Here is a 26107-nt window from a genome sequence, read left to right as displayed (position 1 = left end):
GTGGCTGTTTTGTTTCCAAATAATATGGTTAAATTCAAGTAGCTTAAAGCAAAATCAAACTAATGAAATGATCTTTGAAATACATTAAGTCCTGAGAGATCCAAGATGGCAGCAGAGTAGGTAGAAGTTACCTCCTACCAGAAACAAATCAGAATTACAACTAAATTCTAGAACAATCAATCTGAATAACCAACTGAAGACCAGCTGAACAGGAGCTTTATAACTAAGCATTTACAGAAGAAGCCACACTGAGACTGGTAGGAAGGGCAGAGAGTCAAAAAGGACTGGCCCCACACCCACATGTGGTGGCTGAGAATCCAGAGGGACATCTCAGCTGCAAAGATTCCCCCTGAGGGGCAAGGGGTCTCGACCCCACACTGGGCTCTCTAGCCCAGAGCACCAGAGCCGGGAGGAGGAGCCTACATAACATGTGGCTATTAAAATCAGTGGGGAGTCTACCCATCAGAGGAAACAGGAGTTTGCCTAGAAACCCAGGTACCTTCTCACAAGGCCAATGCACAAAGTCTCATTCTCGGGCACTCTCCCTGAGCTCCAGTGAAAGGACAACAGCTCAGAGCAAACTGGAGTCACTCAGGGAGAGACTGAGTTGTGTGTCCTTGGGGAGAGAGCTAGAGTGGCAGCCACAATTGTCCCTGTGCTGAGTCCTTCCCCCATTCCACCCACAGACACCATCTTTCCTGGGTCAAGCACTCCCTTCCACAGGGTGTCGACCTGGGGAGATCCACTGGCCTGGCCCTGCCAAGGAATCAGCTAGATTTCGGAAGCCTGAGTGTACTGCAGTCTTTCTTGGAAGGCTCATCAGGAGGTCCGGGAAGACTCAGGGGGTGTCAGGGATGCACAGGAAAGACTGAGTCGCATGGCTCTGGGGAGAGGTCCATTTCCCACCCATGTCCAGCCCCACACCATGGGAGATCCACTAGCTCCAATCTCCTAACTCCCTATGGCCCAACCCTGCCAAACTTCCTGCCCTGCTTAGGAATTAGCTAGCTGCAGGCAGCCTGGGACCACTGCAGTCTTTCCGAGGGTGTCAGACATGCACAGGGAGAGACTGAGTAGCGAGGCTCTAGGGCAAAGGCCATTTTTTTCTCCATGCGCCCTGACCTGGTGCCACTGTTCCTGTACAGAGTCCTCTCTCCAGAAGGCCAAATCTTAATCTGTTTAGCCTGATAAACTCTGCTGGTCTCACCCTGATGGCTCCCTGAGACCCTGCCTTACCACAAAGGTCCACAGCCCCAGATAGGTAGCAGCTGGCCTTGAGGCACCCTGAGACTTTTGCTGAGTGGCCGCAGACCCACTATCAACTAGGTCAACATCACTTGCCTCTACCTGGAGACTTGAACCTGCCTTACAGAACTCACTTAGTTACACAGAGGCTCTTTCAGCAGCTGAGCCCAAAAGGTAGTCAGGTGGAAGTCAAATCTTGGAGTACCTTGGGCCTTTTGCTGACCTGCCCCAGGCTCAGTACTAGTGGACGCTGGCCTCCATACATGGCTTGGGCCCCCTCATACACACTCAGGCCCAGCAGAGGCAGCCACCAACCATAGATCTCTTTGTAGCTCCTAACAAGTAGCTCAGGGTGAGTCACAGACAGCATCTGACATTGACCTGCACCTGAGTACCTCCCAAGAGGCCCCAGAACCAACACACCCAGTGGCGGACTTCAGACTACAGCAGAGCATGACCCACACAGCAGACGCCAGACCCTGCTGGGATAAATTCCACTTTGTGGTGTCAACCCCTGCACAGCAGCTTGTACACTGTGGTCAGGTCAGTCCTCACAGCCAGCCAGCCCAGGGTCAACCCCACCCATGGATGGGCCAACAGCAATCAAGACTCAACTACAACAGCGGGGCTCACAAAGCCCACACAAGGGGCATTCAGGGAGCACCTAGCTCAGGTGATCACACAGCCTGCACCACTGAGCCCCACAGGACTCCTATTACATAGGTCATCCTACCAAGACTGGGAGACATAGCAGATCTACCTAATACACAGATACAAATACAGAAACGCAGCCAAAATGGGGAGACAAAGAAACATGCCCCAAATGAAAGAACAGGAGAAATCAAATACATTAAGTCCAGGAAAAGTTAGAAAGCTGCATCCCAAGAAATGATCCCTTACCTTCCTCAATCCTTATGTTCACACCACTCACAGATTTAACAATCTATCCACCTCTGTGTCCCTGCCCTCTGCTACAGGCCTGACACAGAAAAATCATTAACTGTTCAGTGGAAAACCAGCAACACGCACCTTTAAACTATAACCCTATTTTTCAAAACGGTAGTAACCTTGCTTAAAGAAGGTAGCATGAGAGTTACCATAATTCTGATCTGTGTAACTTGGAAGGCAGATTCAGTCGCTGTAGAAAAAATAGTACTCGCTCTGGTTTTTCCAGTCTCTGTGAGAAAACCTGCAAAACGGAAAAACTAAGTTAGAATGACTTAGTTTTAGAATGAAACTTAGAATGACTCATTTGTTTTAATCCTAAGAACTAAGATCAACAAAACAAACCATATCCTTCAAGACAGGCAATAACTAGTTCATCTGGTAATTTCACAGAAATCAGAAAAAGACTTCTCTTCTGGACAGATGCAACCCCACTGACAAGCCCCTAGGTAACAGACCATGGGCCAGGTACAGCTTCCTCAGGGCACAGCCGTCTCAGCTGCGTAGGTAGTGCTGCTCTGAGGTACCCATATAGAAACAAAAAAGTTTACAAAAACTGTGACTTTAATTCAGAGACAAAAAACTGGACAGTCAATCATCTTTCTGAGCCATTCCTAAAACCGTGACTGACATTGACCTGGCTGACAGAGGCAAGCAGGCTTCGCAGCAGAAAGAGGGATTAGACAGCTTTTAGAATACTCTGTTAGGAAAGATCGTGAAAGACTCTGAAGTGAAAAGATTGCTGGGTGTTCTGTGCAGCACCCCCTTGGGTATCTCCTCCTTTCGTTGCCTCTGGGCTATTTCACAACTCTGTAAACTGTAGACTACTGACAGTAGTGCAAATGATTGTCGTCTGCAAAAATAAAGCTTGTGTTCCATGGAAAGGCAGCTGGTTGTTCTTTATGAGTGCTGGCTGACTTTGTTTGTATGTGGAGCTTGCTGTCAGCGTTCTCACTGGTCTGTATTTTATGAATTCTCCGTTGTAGTGTTTGTAACATCGTACTGGTTCCCTCACTAATTAATGGCATAAATAAAAAGTCTGACATGTTCACTTTATATTTGTATGAGATCACAGTTTACCTTTTTTGTTGCTAATTATCCTTTAATAATTTACAAAGTGTCTACTGCTAGACCCAAGGCTGCTTTTCTCTTTCAAACCTCCATAAATGATATAACGGAGGTTATATCATTCACCGAAGTCAACACTAACCAACCACTCTTCCTAGGACCATGGATTGCTCTCAACCATTCACTTTATCAAGATGAAAAGACTAAAACCAGTTTCATGCTTCTTATTTCATTACACTGAGTTCAATAAAGAAAAATTTGTAAAGTTGAATGTCTGCAAAATAATATGCAAAATTTGTTACCAACACCAAGAAAATTAAATCCAGAGGAACTTTTACTAATTCACAGATAAGCTATTATATGATCTAGTTCTATCGGATGTAATTCTGCAATTTTAATAAATCACATAGCCATAAAAATCACACAAATTCCACTAAACAGTAATACTAAAAACAGTAAATGCTAAAATACTAAATTGATGTAGTAATACTAACTACATCAATTATTAAACTGTCACTTTCCCAGGAGTCTGGATGTCTCTATCTAATCAAATCTGTCGTAAAGGCTGAGATACTGCCTAGAAATTAACTAATTAGCACTTTTAATTAGTCTCAAAGTAGCCAAAACAAAATAAACTTTAAGTCAAAAGAATCAGACTCTTTTTAAATAACATTACCACCAAATACACATTTAAGCACTTTTAAGGCCAAAATGAATGAATGAATGAATGAATGAATGAATAAATAAATCTATCTTAAGAAGTAAGTAAATGAAACCTTTGATGTTCCTTTTCTTGGTAAAAAAGCAGCTCGTGTGTAATTATGATAGTGTAAAGCTACATCTGTTTTGACACCATGCCCCTGTGCCCAGTTGATTCTCTTAAAATGCCAGGAAAAAAAATAATCATAGATTTAAAGAATTTAATAAATCTGCCCCTTCAGTTATATTGGCAGCACCTTGTGCTCCTTGAAAGCACCAGACCGGTGGCCTTGGCCCGCAGGCGAGTTCGCCCTCTGAGTGTCCATGCTGGTTCCCTGACACTCTGGGCAGCAAGCGGCACTTGTCTGGGACTGATACTTCCCGCCGTTGGAGAATTTACAGCGAAAAGAACTTCCCCCTCAGAAGGGGAAGAAATAAATCACTCCTCAAAACCCTACAGTTCTGTCTGTGAGGACTTCCCCTGTCCCTCCTATGTCCTCAGGCTGTTTCTGCAGCAGAGCAAGAAAGACCAACACCTACTCTGAGTTACAAGACACAGAGAGTGATGGCTGTGGAGGGAGTGGCTGGGAGAAATGCAATCTCCTCCCCCATACTCACACACACAACAAAAATAAAAACTCCACAAACTATTACTAGTTCACAAAATCTATGCATTCCTGGAGGAGAGTTAGGAGAGGCAGGCAGATAAGACACAAGGAGTAATAACACAATATTCAAATCAGACGAGGAATAGTCCTTTAAGACTCAGAATAGTGTTAAAAATCCATACAGTGATTTTTAAGACAATGAAAATACTCTGTATAATATTATAATGATGGGTATATGTCATTATAAATTTGTTCAAACCCACAGAATATATAACATAAGTGAGCCCTATGAACTTTGGGTGATTATGATGTGTCAAAAGATGTTCACCCTTGGTAAAAAAAAAAAAAAACACCCAAAAAACAAAAAGTACTATTCTGGTGAGTCATGTGGATACCTGGGGAGACTATGCATGTGTGGGGCAGAAGGTTTATGGGAAATATCTGTATCTTCCTCCAATTTTGTTGTACACCTAAAACTGCTCTAAAAAAAAAATCCTTAAAAAAAAAAGATAGGTGGAGACACGGTTTGAAATGGTTATAGAAGTAAAAAAAGAAAAGATAAAATAAAACAAGAGAGGATTTTTAGTGGATGATGACGACGGCATAAGAAAATTCATATATTGGTTTCGGGAAGATTCTGAATTGCATGCTCCAGAGACAGAAATCCCAGTTCTTCTGAGAGTAAAGGCGAAATGCAGAGAGCCTTTGGCCAAGTGGTCTTGCCTTTCCTGGCAAAGGGGAAAGGGCAAAGAGCTGCCACTGCTTCCTCCCAACCTTACTCTGGGTGCAGGTGACTGAGCTGCCTGCGGTAGCCTTCAGTATGGCAGGAAATGGGTGCAGTGAAGAAAATGTATTAGCAGAGGCTTAGTGGCTCAGGAAGGACTTCAAGAAGGCAGTCTACTGTGAGTCTATTGCTTAAGACGACTACCAAGTAGAGGAGGTGCAACGGGGAAAAGCACGTTTCCTTAGAGATCTTTACTTCGCTGGTTCTAAGAATGGATACAACAAAGAGGATACAGAAGAGGGACCACTGGGAACACAAGAGGTCTGTATAGCTGAGAAGAGAGCCAAGGGGAAAGCAAATTCACAGCAGTAAGGCCAGTTCCTTTCAGTGTTTGATAATTGTTGAAACAGTCCACTTCCTTTACTGAACTGGCAATATTCGAAGCAGAACAGGGAATAGAAAGGGGACATAAGTAGGCGACTAACTGGCTGGCCAACAAGATGGATGAGGAAGAGACTCACAAACACCCCTCTGGATGAGGAAAACAACCCACCTACAACAACTGACGTTGAAAAGTGTATCAGTGATTATCATGTTGACAATAGGGAAGGAGTGAGGCTTCCTTCTACACACTTCAAATGCCAGAGTGGCCATGTTGAAAAATACCCTTTTCTTAAATTGTATATTCAGCTCTAGAGTGCGCTGATCCACTGAGTTTCTTAATGCTCAAAGTTAACATAATAGAAACACAATCTGGACTTTAAAAAGGTAACTTTTCATACTCCAAGAGGAAGTATCCTTGCTTTTTAAAACTGAAGTCTCTCAAGTATCTTTGTTACAGGTGACCAACACCTAGCAGAATACAGCCCAGAAATAAAGAAACCACACAGATGGTTCAGGGACCACTGCCAACTGTGGGAAAACCTGAAGTGACAACTGCACATCCTGAACACGCTGGACCAGGGTGTGGTCTCACACAGCTGTCTAGTGACCCCACTGTGGCCCTTTTCATGCACTAGACACAGGCAGACCCACCACTCACCGTCCCTTGTCCACGGTTCAACAAGGAGGTTTTCAGGCCCCGACTTCTCTTCTTTTCCTTTGACATCACAAGCCTGCAGAGTCAACTGGAGAGGCTTACCTGATCAAACAAAAGAGAGAGATTGTGTTAAGCTGGCGCTACAAAAGAAATGAAAGCTAGTGTGCACATCAGGGGGAATGGCGTGCCTGTGGCCATCGAGACCGCTGAGTAACAAGTTACCCATTTACAACTTATACTACTTCTCTGTTTTACAAGTTGAAACAGACAAAAGTCGACACCATCTTTTGTGCTTTCCTAAAAGACAAAGTACAGCTTATCTCCCTAAGTGATTTTAAAAAGAGTTCTCTAGATATAGGGGACTTCTGGCCAAGATGGAGGCATAGGCAGACACACTGTGCCTCCTCGCACAACCAAATGGAGGACAACAACAAATTTAAAAACAAAAAACAGCCAGAACTAACAGAAAATCAAACTGTATGGAAGTCCGACAACCAAGGAGTTAAAGAAGAAACATTCATCCAGACTGGTAGGAGGGGTGGAGACGGGCAGCCTGGTAGAGAGGACTCATGGCAAGGCAGTGGCTGGCGGACCGGACGAGGCAATGGCTTGCAGACTGGGCAGTCCTACATTTGCATGCAGATAAACTGGGAGGAACAACTGGGGAGCGAGACAGACTGCACAACCCAGGGTCCCAGGGTAGGAAAATAAAGCCTCAAACCTCTGATTGAAAACACCTGCGGGGGTTGAAGCAGCAGCAGGAGAAACTCGAAGCCTCACAGGAGAGTTCGTTGGAGAGACCCACAGGGTCCTAGAATGTACACAAGCCCACCCACCCAGGAATCAGCACCGGAAGGGCCCAGTTGGCTTGTGGGTAGCAGGCGAAGTGACTGAAAACCAGCAGAGAGCTTAGTAAACACCATTATTCCCTCTCAGACCCCTCCCCCACATACAGCCAGTCACAACACAGCAATGTGGGTTGCCCCGCCCTGGTGAACACCTAAGGCTCCGCCTTACTACATTACGCACAGAGACAAAAAACAAACAAAAAAATGGCCCAAATGAAAGAACAGATCAAAGCTCCAGAAAAAAAACAACTAAGCGACGAAGAGATAGCCAACCTATCAGATGCACAGTTCAAAACACTGTTAATCAGGATGCTCACAGACTTGATTGAATATGGTTGCAAACTAGATGAAAAAATGAAGCCTATGCTAAGAGAAACAAAGGAAAATGTACAGGGAACCAATAGTGAGGCAAAGGAAACTGGGACTCAAATCAACGGTGTGGACCAGAAGGAAGAAAGAAACATCCAACCAGAAAAGAATGAAGAAACAAGAATTCAGAAAAATGAGGAGAGGCATAGGAACCTCCAGGACATCTTTAAACATTCCAATATAAGAATCATAGGGGTACCAGAAGGAGAAGAGGAAGAGCAACAAATTGAAAACTTATTTGAACAAATAATGGAGAACTTCCCTAATCTGGCAAAGGAAATAGACTTCCAGGAAGTCCAGGAAGCTCAGAGAGTCCCAAAGACGCTGGATCCAGGGAAGAACACACCAAGGCACATCATAATTGCATTAGCCAAGATTAAAGATAAGGAGAGAATCTTAAAAGCAGCAAGAAAAAAGGAGAGAGTTACCTACAAAGGAGTTTCCATTAGACTATCAGCTGATTTCTCAGAAAAAAACCTTGCAGGCAAGAAGGCGCTGGAAAGAAGTATTCAAAGTCATCAAAGGCAAGGACCTACATTCAAGATTATTCTATCCAGCAAAGGTATCATTTAGAATGGAAGGGCAGATAAGGTCAAGTGAAAGGAGTTTATCATACCCAGCCCTTACTATATGAAATGTTAACGGGGACTTATCTAAGAAAAAGAAGATCAAAAACATGAACAGTAAAATGACAAGCTCATAGCCATTAACAACTGAACCTAAAAGGCAAAAACGAAAACAAAAAACTAAGCAAACAACTACAACAGAAACAGATTCACAGAAATGGAGATCACATGGAGGGTTATCAGTAGGAGAGTGGGAATGGGAAAAAGTACAGGGAATAAGCAGCATAAATGGTAGGTACAAAACAGACAGGGAGAGTTTAAGAATAGTATAGGAAATGGAGAAGCCAAAGAACTTATAGGTACGACCCTTGGACATGAACTAAAGAAGAGCAATGCAGGCGGGAGGGGGTGTGCAAGGCGGAGGGGAATAAAGGGGGGGGAAATGGGACAACTGTCATAGCATAATCAATAAAATATATATATTTTTTAAAAAGAGCTCTCTAGAACAACTGCTAATCGGGAAAAAAGTACAATGTGAGAAGGAGATTAATACCATAGATTCAACATATGGAGGTGGGAAACATTCCCAAAATACTGTTCTGGAGCCAATAGTTAATTTTAACTGTAATTGCATTTAAATATATAAATGCTTTAGGGGTTTGGGTCTTGTTTCTTTAAAACACCTCCAGGAAAATTTTGAAAATTTAAGAATTATAAAAATCAACTTTTGCTATAATGATCAGAAAACTTTTCTTTTTCCTTTGTTTTAATAATATAATGAATACCCACCAGCCGCTAACCCAACCCGGAACTAGAACATTACCAATAAGGAGCATCCCCCTGAGTAACCCTCCCTATCCTGTGCTCCCTGCCCAAATAAATGCTTATCTGGACTGAAAACCTTTCAGGAGAGTGTTTTCCGGACACTACATATCACTCTCAACCAGCCATACATGCAAGGGGCCCCCTACTTCTTCAAAAAATGACCTTTCCAAATTTAGGGGGGAATCTTAATTTATAAGACATCAATCATCTGGTTTTAAAATTTGAACATAAAATAAATGAACTGATATTAAGGCAAAGGTACAAATATCATGGCGGAAATATCACAGCAATGCCTCTACTGCTGAAGAGGATGGGATCCAATACTATACTTTGTGGACAGAAACTTTAGAGGCTGAATGGCAAATAAGCTGTCTCTCACATGCCAACTATAGTCATATGGGAGTAGCTGCAGGGGCTCCTGTGTTGAGAAGGATTAGGAGGCCCCATCCTGGGCAAATAGAAAGGTGCTAAGATGGACCATCCGGGAGGGGAAAGCGGTGGCAGGCATGTATGTACATCCATATACGTCCTCCAACCAGCTATCACAGGGATGCATTCGAAGACAAGGATCCTTTGCACTGTGTCAGAGCTAGCTCCCTCCCTCCCTGAGATGAGAGGTACTCCACGTTCCTAACCCTTTTGGCCTACACGATGAGACTCCTGTACTTCACCAAAGATGGCTGTGACCAAACGGCCACCAAGCCAAAATGATTAGGCCAGTAAATCCTAGAAGTACAGCCTAGTGGACCCTCAGCCCCTCTTCCCTTGATGCTGCCATAAATGAACCTACTTCCATCCCCCTGCTCCCTGCCAACCCCAGTAAAAGAGGATGTTTATCCAGGAATTATGGTATAACTCCAACAACCCAGTCCATAATCTAGCCAAAAAGATAAGAAGATGCCAGCAAGTCCCACACAGACAATGGTTTGCTGACTTGTCCATCCTGCCTAGGCCACTTACCATATTTAAGGAGTAGGTTCTGCCTGACCGATGCCATGGACGAGATGAGGGACGAGGCTTCATAGTGTGTGTCCAGGTGGTCTGTCACAGTACACAGAGAGCTCAGCACTTTAGCAACACTTCCTCTTGCCAGTGCAAAAGCCAGAAGAGTCAGCTCCACCTCTGGAGTAGAACAGCAGCTATAACCAAAGAGTAAAACTTCATTTCTTAACAACATGAAAAATCCAGGTAGCTCAAACCCCATGTAATTGATCACCCTAAGTAAAATCGGCCTGCCATGTGCTTTTGATGTTTACCAGAAATACTTTTTCAAAATACTTAAGATAAACTAAGGAAAGACTAAATCAACCCAGAGTATCAGGTAATTAAATCCTCATTTCTGTAACCTAATCTATAAGTATTAAATAACACTAATAATATCAATTTTAACAAGTCAAACTTTACCAACCAAAAATAAATAAGCAGCTGCAATAAGCCTCTGCTATTAAGAAGGCTAGGTAATGATCTGGCTTGGCCAGAGCGTTAGGGATTTATTCTTTCAAGCACTGAAAACGTATTTTAGCTCTGACTGGTGTGGCTCAGTTGGGTGGACATTCCCACAAAGTAAAAACTCGCTGGTTTAATTCCTGGTCAGGGCACATGCCTGGGTTACAGGTTTGGTCAGGTGCATGAGAGGCAACCAGTTGTCTCTCTCTCACATCGCTGTCTCTCACCCTCTTTCTCTCTCCCTTCCCTGCTCTCTAAAAATAAATAAATAAAATCTTTAAAAAAATATATTTTAGGTCTACTCCATATCACACTTCTCTGCCTTTTTAAAACACATTACAAGGAAACTTTTAAAACTATCTAGGTGCCCAGGACCTGGTTTTTACTCTAGCATAGTAACACCCTCAGGGGTTACTGAGACAGAGCTAAGTGTCCCTACACTACGTGAGCCCGCTATCCAGGTCCCCTTCCCAGTTTTATAGACAGTCCGGCTCGTCAGGTCTGCGCAGAGAGGTAAGCAGGTTCTGAGGAAGGCCATGGGCTGGGGATATGCATGAACTGAGAAGTTTTGTATTTTGGATTTTGGGACATCTGTTCTAACTGACTCAGAGGACTATACCCTCCTCACCCCCAATTCCTAAGGTCAGGTGATACTGCTAGATAATAAAGTTTATATGGGTAAACTTACCCATATTATTTCACTTTCTCCTCAGTAACCAAAAATGAACCATTTTTACTGGGGCTCTTTAAAAGATTTTATATTTATACACACACACACACACATTTAAAAAAAGAACAAGTATACGTGCCCACTATCCCCCACAAACCCCATCGCATCAACCTTGATTTTACCTAGTTATCCTCACGAGGAAGCTGTCTACTTCTTCCAGAACATTGGGAGACAGGAAAGTTGAGCCGTCCATGGACCCCGGTGAGAGGGACAGTGGAGGCATGTGCTGCAGCGCCTTTCTGGAAGTGTAAAATGTAAAATTAGGACAAACCCAGGCAAAAACAAATTTAATAATAAAGACGAAAAAATAAATCATTAGAAGCCTGTCTTGATTAATCCCTTATAACCAAACAGAACATGGTCCACAACATAAACCCCCCCTTTCCCCTCAGCAGTCACGGTGCTAAGTCGGTCAGTGAGGTTTCTTTCTACACGTACAATACCAATACCCCACTGTTACTGAAGCTGGTTGTTTTGCCTTGCATGTTACTGCTGGGTCTTTTCGCCCTAACAGCTTTTTAGAAGACAATTTTTAAGGGTGCCCTACATTTAAAAATAAATTAGTTTAGTAGCCTTGCAAAGATTTCTCTCATTAGTGACAAAGAGCCCTCTTTGGACCCTGGAGTCCAAAGACCTAGATTCAGCTGATCTATCACCGCCTGGTCATGTACTCAGGGGAGGTCACAATATCCTCATCTCCAAAACAGGGACAGTTTTTGCAGGCACATTTCACAGTGTAAGTCAGTAAATAATGCATAGCGTCTGAAAGGGCTTTCTCCAGTACAGAGTGCTACATAAATGTGAGGACTGTTTCCCAAAGGATAAGAAACAGGAACGGAATACGTGACTGCCTCACAAGAATGGAGCTGAAGGCATAAACAGGAAACCACAGGGCACCTGGGACTGAGCAGCTGACTAAGTCTCCACGGTCAAAGGTCAAAGGCTGCCCAGTGATATCCCTAAAGGGTCAGAGAAGAATGAGCCCGCCTTGATGTAAGTGGAAAGCAGAGAGCGTGACCTACTGAGTGTTGCGCAGCACAGTCTGGACAAAGGCAGGGTTTGTCTCCATGGAAGCCGTCACCAGAGATGTCAGCAGAGACCAGTACCATATTGCAGACGCGTCTGAGACCGAGACCCCGGACTTTTTAACCTTCTGAAAGCCAACAGCCCTCAGACCGTGAATTCTAGTGTCACATCCATCGCTAAGACAACGCTTTATGTTAATCTGGACATCTGTCAAGCACAAACAACAAATTCAGTATTGGATTAACTTCTTCAGTTCAGCAAAGCTAGGCTCTCAACTAAAAAAAAAAAAAAAGCAAAATAGTAATTCACATTTCAAAAAGAAAATTCTGAAGATATACCTTAATACCAGAAATAAATAATGTGTGCAATGGAGTTAGTATATAATAAACATCACAAAAGCATGGACCAATCTAAGGAATCGTAAGAATAACGTATAAATACATGTATTTATGTAATACATGTAATGTAATATAATAATGTAAACTTTTACATCACAAAGCTTCTTAGGAATTTATGAGTCTTGAAAATTAACACAGAGCATTTGAAAAATACTGATTAAATACATAGTAAAAATATTTATAGAATTTTTCATAGAGTTCTAAAATTTGGATTTAGTTATAAAACAGTAGTGAGGTCATTGCGATTATAAGAATTTATTTTTAATAATCAAGTCCAAATAGATGACATAAGTGAAGCTCACTTTTAAGAGCTCTCATAATTTCTTATTTGGGTTGGAGAGAAGAATGTGAGCCTTTGAAAAGGACACAACTAAGAGAAAGACCATCCCAGTATAAGACAGGAAGCTTCTACTCCACAAGCGTAACTACTTCTTTGCCTAGGGGAGAGACACGAAGACTCTACCTCCCTAGGCCTCAGTTCCCTTGAGCAAAGAACACTCCTTTTGGCCCAGGAAAGCATTAGAAGAAATGAGACAAAACATGAAGCATTCCGGTTCCCTGAATGAAATAAGCCTGGAAAGAAATCACAGAATTGTGATTATTTCCAAAATGCTATGTGTGAAGCAAGGTTATAAGAGTATAAAAATGGAAACAACCTAAATGTCCAAGAATAAAAGGGCTGGTGAAAATTAAGGCATAATCTTACAACACTAAATAAAGGTGAGCGTGAATATAGATGACAACATGTTAAAAAATTACAAAAGGGCATGTACAGAATATCACTGTTTTTGTTAAAAGATATGTAGAGATAGACGTCAATATATATACACAACCCTACTTCTTATTTTAAAAACGTGTGTAGGTGTGTAAGCATACACACATCCACACACATAAACACACAAATACAAGAAAAGGTCTGGAAGGATCCACCCCAACAAATTCACAGTGACAATATCCCTGAGTAGTGGGACTTTGAATATTTTTGTTTATATTTTTCTAATTTTCCAGTAAGAAAACAAGAATAATATATTTGTAATTTAAAAGGACTTTACTGCTTTTCTATAACTTTTAAAAACACGGAACAGATAAAATAATTTCATGTGCATCATGAGAAGCAAGTCAAATCTCCAAGAAAAATAGCTTCTTCACTTCAGAGGTCTTCCTGCTAAAAAGGTTATTATTTCCTCCCTCCCTCCCAATACCCTTGGTTAGAACGGCAAGATGCTTCTTGGTTGACTCACAGAGCTGAGTGATGTTAGCATTTTCCAGCAGTGTCACATAGCCGGTGACATTGCTGGGAATGTGCACATCACGGACTTCCTGAAGGTCGCCGGCGTTCCTCCCCACTGCTACTGTCACCTGCTGCGGCATGTAGCTCTGGTCAGCGGCAGCCACTGCAATGGACAGGTGCCTCAGCACAACATCTGGCTTCATTTTTAAACTGGAAAAAACGGAGAACAGAAACTACAAATGTTTATATAAGTCGAGAACTTGCAGGTTCCACGAGTCTCATCCCTAATATCTTATATTTGACATTTCCCAAAGACTGATTTTCCTAAAACCAACTAACTTCAAATGCTGGCTATTAGTTTCATAGTCCTTATGACTTTCCTAAGTCTCTAAAATTCATTTCTGTTCAAGATTAATCTTATATTTCCTTTAAGCTATTAGTACAGACAGAAGAGTACAATATGAATATTCTAGCAAAATTATTTTACCTGGTAAGAAGCAAATTCTAAACTGCATCCAAAGAACTAAGTATATCTCATAATCTGTAAATTAGATGGTTAAAGGTTATCTCCTCTATGAGAAGACATGACAATTATTTCTATTTCCACCAACTAAAATTAGCCTGTTCTCTGAAGGGATAGATGGAAAGTTAGATAGTAGCTTCAGAACTTCTAGAAATATCATGGTTTACTGTCACCAATTCCACTCCAGGATTTCTGACCACCCCATTCCCTCTTCCTCTTCTAAACTAGCCAATTTAGTTGATACAGATTTTTTTAAATATACAGTAAGGATCTTAACAAGTGAAATCACATGTTATAAAAAAAGTACTTGTCCCTTGTGATACTAATTTGCCTGAAAAAGACATGAAATCAGTATCATAAAATATTAGTCAATGTTATTTTCTCTGTTAAAGTGAAATTATCCATGTTTATGACTACTTAAACCAAGATGCATGATAATTTATGATTCCTTTTACTTGATTCTTTTTTTTTTTAAAGATTTTACTTATTAACAGAGGGAACGGGAGGGAGAGAAACATCTATGTGTGGCTGCCTCTCATGCGCCCCCTACTGGGGAATTGAAATGGCGACTCTGGTTCACAGTCCGGCACTCACCCACTGAGCCACACCAGCCAGGGCCCTTTTACTTGATTCTTAAAGCACCCTCACAGATAGTCACAATAATAAAAACACAACACAGTTAGGTAGAAAATATTACTATTCTAAAACTTTTTAAAACAATTTTTTAACACATTGATGGGATAAGAGAAAGAATGCAGGTAATTTTCTTTGACTTTCACTCAAAAACTGGTATCCTACCACCCACCGAATCCAGTGTGAGCGCGCACTGCCATCTGACTGCCAGTAGGATGACGTTTCTCCATTTGTCATCTTGTCAATGTCTGCAGGGTTGGAGGATGCTTCTATGTGAGCATAGCACTTTGCTATTGACTTGAGTTTATCCATCTCTGGGCTTCTAGTGAGGTCTCCAGGGCTTTCTGCAGGGACAACCAGATTTTATCATGTGGCATCTCTCTCATAAAGGGAAAAAAGGGGCTCATTTAAAATATCTGTCCTCTTTCCCCAGCTGCCAGTGAGGTACTTGGTCCTTCCAAGGAAGCTAACACAGGGTTGGGGTGAGGCCCTCACTTCATCCAGCGACTAGCACCGTGCCAGGCGGTGCTCACTGGCCACTTGCCCAGCACTCGCCTAGCATTTGATCGCACCATGGCCTCCCTCTCAGAACCTGCCTGTATCTCCTCAGCCCTCATCCTACATCATGATGAGGTGACAGTGATGGAGGATAAGATCGATGCCTTCATTCAAGCAGCCAGTGTAAATGCTGAACCTTTCTGGCCAAGGCTCGTTTGCCGAGGCTCTAGCCATTGTCAACATCGGGAGCCTCATCTGCAGGATGGACCTGCCCCAGCAGCTGATGCTGTGCCAGCAGGAGGTCCTGTCCCTCCACCATTGCCAAAGAGAGAAAGTGGAGGCAATGAAAGAAGAATCTGAGGCATCTGATGATGACATGGGCTATAGTCTTTTGGCGAAACCTCTTTTGTAACACATTCCATAAAATGCTGAACTCTGAAAAAATATATAACAGAAATACGCTTGGCACTTAGCCTTGGGGGAAAAAAAATGTTTATTGAACTCTCCTTCCGAAGAACTCATATAAAGCAGAAATTGGCCAAGGACTGCTCCATGAGCTCATTATAATACAGTACTTAAATCATTGATATATTTGTAAAACCATGCCAAGAAAATGGTGTTTTATAGTTTAATCTACATTTCTTTAATTATGAGTGAAACTTGTTAAGCCACGTGTTTTTCTGAGTATGAGCTGGTCCTACCCTTATATATTTTCTACTAGGTCACAAGTCTTATCATTTTATATATTTTACATACATTATAGTGGATATATGCACACATAATAGGTAATATTTATTGATTGTTAACTGTGAGCTGGGCATTTTTGCACACCTGTTTTATGTATTAATTCATCTTGGAGATAAGGAAACTAAGGCACAGAGGGTCAAGTAATTGCCCAAGGTCAGTGTTAGTAAAAAAACTGAGTCTTTCATAATATGTTACAAAATATACAAGGTCTGTCCAGAAAAAGTCTAGCCATTATTAATATAATGAGAATGGTTTGCACATCGATGTGACCTGGCAGCCAAGGACAGTGGACTGGAATGGATGTACATGAACAATGACGACTTCACTATACTAGTCAGTGGGGGCGGTAGATGCCATTGAGTGAGCATGTGTACTGTGTGGCCGTCACATTCAAAGTGACTAAGTGGGTAGAACAACAAATCTGCATCAAATTTTGCATTAAGCTTGAACATTCCTCCATGGAAACTACTCAGATGATTCACAAGGCTGCAGCTATGCGCAACTGGTGATTGGCAGCTTCACCATGACAACACACCGCTCATGCACCACGGTCTTGTGCAGTTTTTTTGTGAAACATCAAATCACCCAGGTGACTCAGGCCCCCTACAGCCCAGATTTGGCACCCTGCGACTTCTGCCTTTCCCCCAAACTAAAATCACCTTTGAAAGGGAAGAGATTTTAGACTGTTGAGGCGATTCAGGAAAATGTGATGGGACAGCGACTGGGAGAACTGTGTGAGGTCCTAAGGTGCCTCTTTTGAAGGGTCTGAGGCATCACTGTCTTATGTACAATGTTTCTTGTATCTTCTTTAATAAATGTCTCTATTTTCCATATTATATGGATGGATACCTTCTGGACAGACCTCATATTTTTGTTTCCTAGAACGTTATTTGTTTTTCAGTCTGCTTATAATATTTTTTGCTATATAGAGCTTTAAATTTGCATATAGTCTAATTTATTAATCTTTTCTTTTGTAGTTTCTGAGTTTCCTATATTGCTTAGAAAGGTTTTTCCATGTTAGAGTTTTTATGAAGTGGAACTACGTACTTCTAATATTCTTAAAGTTTTCTTTTTAGTTGAATTTTTTGGTCTATCTGAAATTTATTTTAGTGAATAAAATGCAAGAATCTAGTTTAATTTTTTTCACCAATGGCTAACCAGTTGTCCTAACCCCACATGTTACTAATTCATCTTGCCATCTGATCTGCAATACTAACTACATCTGATACTACGTTCCCACATGTACTGGACTCTACTGTTCCACAGACCTGTCTATTCACATCACAACTTTTGGTGCCATCGCTAAGTGAGTCTACAGTGGCTTCCCTCATTTATTCAACAGCTCCTCACAGAGTACCAATTATGTGGCAGGCATACTTCTTGGCGCTAAGGGTAACGAAATGAATAAGACAGACAAAAATGCAAGTAAATAGTAATGCTACCACCTCAGATAATAAGTGCAATTTAGACCATTATACCTGCAAAGGTGATAGTGACCAGAGATGGGAAATGATGGACGGTGGGAGCATTAATGAGAGAGATTAATGAGGAAAGGCCTCCCTGAAGTCACAGCTGAGAAGTTGCCTTAATGATGAGAAACCAGTGTGTTAAACAGGAAGGAAGGAAGGAAGGAAGGAAGGAAGGAAGGAAGGAAGGAAGGAAGGAAGGAAGGGGAGGGGAGGAGAAGGGAGAAGTATGGAGGGGAGGGAGACAGAAGGAAGAGTGAGGGGGCAGGTCACATTCTTATGTGATAAGCGGTCACTATCATATTTTAAGGAAAAAAAAGGCAGGGAGGAGTGGTTCATCCCGTCACTAAACACTACTTTTGAAAGAAATGATGATAGAGCATTTTCAGGACAACCCCTCACGAACACGTACCCTTTTCTTTTTGCACCAGCTCATCCAGAGACTCCTTCAGAACGGAAGCCCTCATGGTGCTCATGTTATTGCAGTGGTCCAGCATGGGGTAGGGGATGGCCACACTAGAGAGCCGATTGCGATGCAGGAAGCGCAGTATCATGGACGCGTGACCACCTCGGCCTTCCTTGGACTCCGAAAATATGTCTATGAAACCTAAGCAGACAAAATCCATTTTTGGGATTTTGGGGAACCCACCACAATAGTTTCCACATCCCCTTCCTGGTGGCCTATCCGAAGTGGCTGAATTAAAAGCAGCCATTAAGAATCTTCATTGATATTTTCAGCTTTAATCATTTCATAATCTAAACAAGTTTTTAAGAAATGAACTAGTAGTAATCTCAATTTTAAAATTAATTTCATTTGAGTGTAATAGAATTTTAGAAGACTTAGAAGAACAATTATGTTTCAATCCAAACTACAAAAACGTATAAGCATTTAAATACTAACTATAGTATTTAAATAAAAACTAACTAGAAGTTTTTAAAGAAGTTTTGCTTATAGAATATGGGCTAGGAGTAGTTTATCATATTTGAGAGCAAAACCATCACAGCTTTTATACTAAAGAAGACAATGATAATAGTAAGACTACTGCCCTAACCACAATTTCCAAGGGCATTTTATAGTTTATCAGGTACTTCCACACACGTCATCTCATTCGGCCCTCAGTAAGGTTGGGGTGGAGTGAGGAAGGCATTGAACGTACTGGTTGCTTTGTTGTGCAACTGAGGAAAATGAGGCTCGGGTGACACCCCAGGACAACAAAAAAGGGGCGGGACTGGGAACATCCCCTTGCACTGCCTCCAAGTGCTCCTTCCGCCATTCCAGTTTTTTCTTTCCATTGTGACTCCTCTGCACTCTGCACCCTCTGGCCACTGTCTGGGCTCTGACCCCAACATCTCCTGTTCACACACCTACCCAGATTTTCTCAGTGGCTCCCCTTGCCACCCTCTTCCTGCCATTAACCCGAGTAATCTGACAAAAACACAAAATAGACTACATCTGCCCGTTTTAAACCTGTTTATGGTCCCCCACAACCTACAATGCTACGCCTTGAACTGAGGTGCCAGGACCCAGAAGAGTGTTAGGCTTAAGTGAAGAGAGGGTGAACACGGCAGCTCTCACTGGAGCTCAGGCACAGCTGTAGATTTGGGGGAATTTTTTTTCTTTTTACTTTCTAATGAAATGTAACACACATAACAAAAAGTACATGTACTATAATTGTATCACTTGAACTTTTACTAACTGAACACACCCACGTAAGCGGCACCCAAGAGCAAAACTCCAGAAGTCTGTAGGAGAAATCATTTTAAGTGTAAATAAACAGGTATATGAGAGCTGATGAAACCTCACATTCACTTCTAAGATTAAACTGAGGCTGAGAAGAAATTTTGCACTTGAAGCAGCCCATTTTGATTATGCCCCCTACACAAACCCTGAAGACACTGGTCTGACCTCCCACGGCGCAGAAGTCTGTGCCATCCCTTGCCCTCCTTGTACGATTTTCCTTTTGTTAGCAGACTCCCACAGTAACGCCCAGACCTCACACTGCTGACGCTGCCCTGATCTGCTCAGAACCTGTATGAAAAAAGACTGATCCTTGTCATGGGAAATACTTTTTCATATGTTGAAACAAGCAATGAATTCATTAAAGGTGCTGTCTCTCTTTTAAACACTAAACACGGATAAAATGAGATACAAAAGGAAAAAGTTTCCGTCTGGGTTAGAAAGACCGACTACTACAAAACTGAAATCCCATCAGAAAGGTGAGCTCAGCTTACTAAAGTCTGTCCTAAGACCGTGACAAAACAATAATTTCAACTTGGGTGTTGATAGAACATCATGAGGAAAGTCCTGAATTATGACCGTGCTATGTAAGCGCCTTGGGATCTGGACCCCAAATTTCTCTAATGTCATCTCCCCCTCTTCCCATAGTCACCCAGAGCAACAATGCACTAAGTATTATCTGTGGGCGGATTCCTGGTCTCCCTGCTTTCCTCTCCTCCCAAAACATCTCTTTGAGGTCTCCAGATAAAGTTCCTGATGTTGCCACAAGCTGATAATGCACAAGTAGGAATAATAGGTAAATGCCAAAATATAAGGTAGCTAACCACAACTCAAGTATAATTTTAACTGCCATGAGAGTAGGAAAAAGGTAACATGTATAAGCTATCCATATAACGTTCTATAAATGATATAACATATCCTCCAGAGTACCCCAGAGAGGTCACTCTCCGATTCACAACTAGGGGTCTAGCACACCTGCCTCCACTGCTGCCCTAGCTTGGCTCACGCCACCAGTGGCAAACACAAGGCCCGTGGGCCGAATCCCGCCCTCCATCTTTTTTTATCCAGTCCAGCACCTCGTTTCTACTTAGAGGCAGCGCCGAGCTCTCACTTAACTGTTAAGGAGTAACATTTTCACAGTCCTAAAATTACATTTGGCCCTTTGAAGGCAACTGTGAGGCTGATGTGGCCCCCAGTGAAAATGAGTTTGACACCCCTGCACACCAAGTATAACGACACCAAGTGCACGAAGCAGGAGACTAAACGAGACTGAGACTAAAAGGATGGTCTGCAAAGTGTATTTTTCCTTTCAAATTTGTTTTCTCACTGGAAAAAGATAATTTTATTATGATGATTCTGTCTTCTGAGCACCCAAAAGAAACCATACAAAAACAAAAGCAAAGTTTTTCTATACATACAGTGTAGAGAAAGTATCACTTAATTTCAAGCTATTTTTATTTTTACTTAAAGTTCAGAGTGAAAGCTTTCTAAAAAAAAAACACCGACTGCCTACCATGTGCCAAAAAATGTGCTAAATGTGAGTACACGGCAGATGCAAAAGAAAAGGTCCCTGTCCTCATGGGGCTCACAGCATAAAAGACAAGACAGACATTTAACAAGTAAGTAAGTAGCTAATTACAATGCTAATATGTTGCAAAAGAGAAACAGCAGGATGTTAAGAGAACACACAATAGGGACCAGGAAAGGATTCTTGAGAGAGTGAAATAAAGAGATCTACCAAATAAAGAGATTACCTACAAAGGCAATCTCATGACAAAGGTTCATAAAAACGGTAGAATAGCTCAACCATCACTGTACCAGGGGACAAAAGAGATGATTACACAGAACACTAATTCAGATCACAAGCCTTACAAAGCACCTTTATTTCAGGGTGCCCACAAGCTTGCCTAATTACAACCGTAGTGCAGCAAAATTCATATTGGCTCGAAGAGAGGGCTCTGTAGCATTTGGCACTCGGATGAGGGCCCTACCTGGAACGAGAGAACAGGCTTGCAGTTGTCTGATGATGTGGCTCAGTTCCCCCTGAAGATTAGCTCCACTGGAATTCTTGAGGGCCTCCAGCATGCTCTCAGCGTCGACTGTCCCATCACCTTCGGCATCAAACTGGGCAAATGCCTACAAAAAAGAGATGCAAGAAAATGAGGTCTGTTCCAAATTTTGAAAAAATATTTTTTTTACAATTTTTAAGATCAATAATTGTTGTTATTCTTACAAGATTCCATATATATCATTCAAATAACAAATAAATTCAAAATAGGAACTCCCTGTGCTTTGTGGAATGTATGTATACAAGTATTACTGCATGTATATACAATTTTATCATTTCATCTCCCTTTCAAGAGAGTACTCTCCCCTCCCCCAAATAATTTCAGAAGAAAGCAACCAACGCAAAATTTTCATCTGGTTATAAAGTGCCAAATACAAGCTAGAATTAGAGAGAACTGGCTTAGAGTAACCCAGCAGCTTTAGATGGGCTTTTCCTTTTAAACACTCTTCTCACATGAGAGCGAATGATTTATCTACTACACAGCCGTTTTCACTGACCTTTAACCATAATCTGACTTGCTCCTGATGCATGTGGGGAACTGGGTACAGCGTGAGATTCAGTGTGAATTCTGCTGTGTCACTAACTGGCTATGTGATTTTATACATATTTCTTTACCTTCTTAAGCCTCAGCTTCTTGATCTGAAAGATGAAGCAAACGTTACCAAACTCGCAGGCTGCTGCCTGGATTAAGTAACAGGGAACAGAGCCCCGTAAGTGAAAGCACAGCAGCAGTGCAGTTGTTCCCCTTCTCCTTTCTGACCTGCACTGTCACCCCTCCATTGCTCCTGACCCCATTCCCTCTCACGTCTGCAAGACTGCCCTCACTTAGCAACTTCCCCTCCCCCCAGGTTCAAATCCTCCCTCGTCAGTGGCTTCTTTCCTTCTGCTGATGCTTGCACTCACAGGCATCCCTCATCAGGAAACACTAGGAGTCTTCTACCCTCTTTCCTAAGTAATCATCTCTCCTCCTTAAAATGCCTGCTCCTTTTCCTTATTTTCCTCCTTCATGAAGTATGGAAATGTCCCACTGAGATTTCGTGACTGACGCAAACAGCCCTATTTCCATCACAGACCTCTGAACGATGCAATGTTTAATAGGAACATAGACAACCCCTTACTTAGTTTGGGTCCAAAAACCAAGGACATAAATGCAGGATGCAGGGGATAGAGGTTGGGAACAACATCTCAGTATTTTTTGCCTCTACTCAAGGTAACAAGATAATCCAAAAAGTTAATAGGGCCAAAGGCTATACTAATAAGGTATAATGTTCTAAAGGAGATAAGATATCCCAATCTTTTCTGACTCTGCCCAATCAAAGAGGCTGAGTTAGTCTGGAAGCTACACACCAAAAGGAAATGAGACACAGCAGAGGAAAGAGACCACGGTGGGGAGACTAGGAACTGCCCTGTGAGGAACAGCCAAAGGACCATGGCATCTTCAGTGCGGAGAAAACATGACTGGGAGTGACGTGGCCTTCTCTCTTCAACTGTCTGCTGAGCTGTTTGGGAAGGAGCAGTTAAAATGAAGGTCACTAGCTAGAGGTCAGAGGGAAAAGCTCACCATAAAGATGGACTGCGTGCTGTCAATGGGGTATAAAGATGGATTAGGAGGCTCTGAGAAGGAATGTCCACCCCATCCCTTAAGGCTTCAGCGCAACAGCTGAACCACCAGCCATCAGGAGTGTTCAAAGAAGTCATACTGGAAAACGCATTTACCTCCGCTCCCTCCTGAGGTCCCACCAAGACAAGACTGAAAAGCAATGTTAAAGAACAAGCCCGAAGAAGAGGTGACGGTGCAACAGCAACCAAATTTGGGAAGCTGGAAAGCAAGTGGATGAGCAGTACTCAGTTGGCTGACCCAAGAGAACGGACCCCTAAGCTGGCCTGGGCAGAGCTGAGGTGCAAGCTGCTCCACCCTTCGGGGCTCCCAAGACTCGGGGGCCGACAGCAATAGGTACTGCTGAGAGTTCAGGCATTGGCGTAAAGTCCGTCTTACAAAGCAGTTAGAACTGACTGGACAAGTGCTAATCTTAAGGGAATTGACAGGGTTTTTTGAGGGGAAATGGGTGATAATGAGATTGTATATATTTCTTAGAAAAGAGTTCTTTTTTAAAGAAATATATAATGATGTATGAAATGAAATGAACTATTTGTGAATGAAAAGATTTGCTTCAAAATAATTTGGAGGAGAAGGTAGGTGGTGTAGATGAAATACAATTGGCCTTTTTATTGGTGACTACTATAGAGACTGGCTAATAGGTACGTGGGAGTTCATACTACTCTTATTTCTATTTTCCTGTGTTTAAAAATTTCCCCTAAAGAGAAAAAAATAAGATTCCCAGATTCCCAAATCTTCTTCCCAATCTTGGCGGAAGCCAGGGGGCGGGTGGAGGGGGTGTCTCTCTGAAGAGTCACACAGAGCGTCATGTATGTACGATTTTATCATCTCATCTAGGGAACACCAGGCACAGTGCAACTGACTGCTACCCCAAAAACGGGGACTGACATTTCCATGCTAAATATTTGAGACTCGACCTTGCACTAGGGCTCCCAGAATGCCGGCAGCCAGGCTCTTGCCCTCCAGGTGAGAGAGCTGGGCGAGTTTTCCCTGGCGCGGCCGAGAAGCCCCAGAGAACACACCTACAGCTACTGGCACTGGGGAGCTTCCAGTGAAGGGGCCGCACCAATTCATCGCACAGTGGCTTTCGCTGGTCACAAGCCAGATGTGCAGAGCATCCACCTTTTTAGTCCCCTTTCTTTTTTTTCAGTTGTCAAGTAGATTTTCCACACTGTCTCTCATGACCTTGACACACCTGAAGAGTTACAGGCCCGCTGTTCTGTGGAGCCTTTCTCAGCTGGGCTCATTCCGTCAGGGTTCATTCGGGTGGCGCACTCCTAGCAGGAGCACCGTAGAGCTGACACAGTGATCTCAGCACACTGTATCAGGAGTTGATCTGTTCCACTGCTACTGAAGTTACCTTTAACGACTTGGTTAAGTCACTGTAGTTGTCTGCCTTGATAGCTGTCTGCCAGGTTTCTGCACCGTGAAATTACTATTTTGCATGGGGGCCGGGGCGGGGGGTGGGGACAGGAGGCAGAGCTCAGGCGAGCTTCCCTCGAAGCCAGTTCCTAACAGGCCACACACCCGTACTGATCCGCAGCCCAGAGTTCGGGACCCATTTTAGTGTATTCAGAGTTGTGTAGCCACTGCCACCACTAGTTAAAAAAAGACATTGCAGCCATGAAAGGACAGAGTACTATTATTAAAAACAGGCTACTCAGAAAATTTTTATAAGCCATTGAAAATTAAAAATATCAAGGCAAAGTGAAAATATTAGTAGATTTTGGAAGATAATTCTTATTAGGCTGGAAGATAAAGTTGACTAAAGTGTCCTAAAAGTAGAGCAAAAAGACAAAACAATGACAAACGGGAAAGTCTAAGAGAAGATAAATCAGGAGACCCGTCCAGGAGGTCCAACATCCAAATAATGAGTTCCACAGGAAGGGAACACAGACATGGAGGGGAGAAAGTCACAGTCGTCATGATTCAAGACAACTTCCCCACGCCAAGGGGCATGAGTTCTAAGACTGCAGAGGCTGAACACCCTACACTACGGATAAAAGCACATCATAATGGAATTTCTTAACACTGAGAGGAAAGAGAAGTTCCTACTCCCAGAGGGAAAACAGTTTCCATGTAAGAGGCTAAGTGTCTGAATGGGGCCAACTCAGCAGTTCCACTGGCAGCCAGAAGGCAATGGGATCAGTGCCTTCAACCGTCTGGGGGCTCTCCTAACCCAGAAGTCATACTCAGCCCAATACTATTACTATGAAAGAGGAGAGTGAAGACTTTCCTTTACACACAAGGTTCGGAAAAGAATATGAACGACTTAATACTCCCTTACTCAGAAAGCTACTAAAGGATATGGCCACCAGAATGAAGGACTCTGCCAGGAAAGAGGAAGAGTGGGCTCCGACCAAGAGAAAATAAATTCCCAGATAATGGAGCTTCTAAGGTGATACCTGCACAGCAGATCGGGAGAACACCAAGTTTAGAATGAAGCAGATCAGAAGGCTCTGGGAAACTAACTTTGAGAAGATGAACTGATAGAATACCCATGTAACTGAACATACTGTGTGTTCATGGAAGAAGAGATTTTAGACAACTGGCAGAAAATCTGGAATTAAAGTAATGATAAAAGACAAAAAAAATAGGCAAAAGCAAAGTACCGATTCAATGGTCAACTCTAGAGAAAATAAACAGACGTATAAGAAAGGAAAAGTAATCACGGAATACTATACAGCTCAGCTACGAAGGAAACTTACATAAGAGTGTAACTATCAAGAGTGATCTAAAACAACAAACCAGTTTCCTGGGAGGACAGGAGATGCGCAGGCCCGCGGACAAGGACAGGAAGGTGAAAGACCACTGAAGGCTTGTATTCTCCCGTGGGAATAAAATGGAGAAAGCCTGAAAATGAAAACTCATAAAGAAGTAATAGAAACACAGTCAAACTAAGAAGAAATCTGGTCAGATTTACTGCTTACTCTGAGACCGGGCACAAGACTCTTGGCCTCTCTAAATGTCAACTCCTCTTCTGCCCAACCTTTCAGAGCTTGTTGTGAGGATCCAAAGGTTTCACAAGGAAGACGATGCCTAGTAAACT

The 26107-nt window shown here is 42.5% G+C and overlaps 1 protein-coding gene across 4 annotated transcripts in view; it reads right to left on the bottom strand.

Moving 5' to 3' along the window:
* The window catches only part of ZZEF1 (zinc finger ZZ-type and EF-hand domain containing 1), a 110624-nt gene that overhangs the window by 73490 nt on the left and 11027 nt on the right, over positions 1-26107 (bottom strand). For all 4 annotated transcript variants that reach the window (XM_053910560.1, XM_053910561.1, XM_053910562.1 and 1 more), the window contains exons 2-10: positions 21364-21508; positions 18047-18241; positions 15096-15267; positions 13778-13977; positions 12135-12345; positions 11235-11351; positions 9897-10075; positions 6332-6430; positions 2343-2434 (exon numbers count right to left, since the gene is read on the bottom strand). In XM_053910560.1, the coding sequence (XP_053766535.1) occupies positions 2343-2434; positions 6332-6430; positions 9897-10075; positions 11235-11351; positions 12135-12345; positions 13778-13977; positions 15096-15267; positions 18047-18241; positions 21364-21508 (1410 nt within the window). The remainder of the gene's footprint in view (positions 1-2342; positions 2435-6331; positions 6431-9896; positions 10076-11234; positions 11352-12134; positions 12346-13777; positions 13978-15095; positions 15268-18046; positions 18242-21363; positions 21509-26107) is intronic.

This window comes from Desmodus rotundus, chromosome 9, assembly GCF_022682495.2.
Source record: "Desmodus rotundus isolate HL8 chromosome 9, HLdesRot8A.1, whole genome shotgun sequence".
Classification (NCBI taxonomy): domain Eukaryota; kingdom Metazoa; phylum Chordata; class Mammalia; order Chiroptera; family Phyllostomidae; genus Desmodus; species Desmodus rotundus.
The sequence above is the reverse complement of the archived record's forward strand: the minus strand, read 5'-3'. Positions and strand labels throughout refer to the sequence as shown.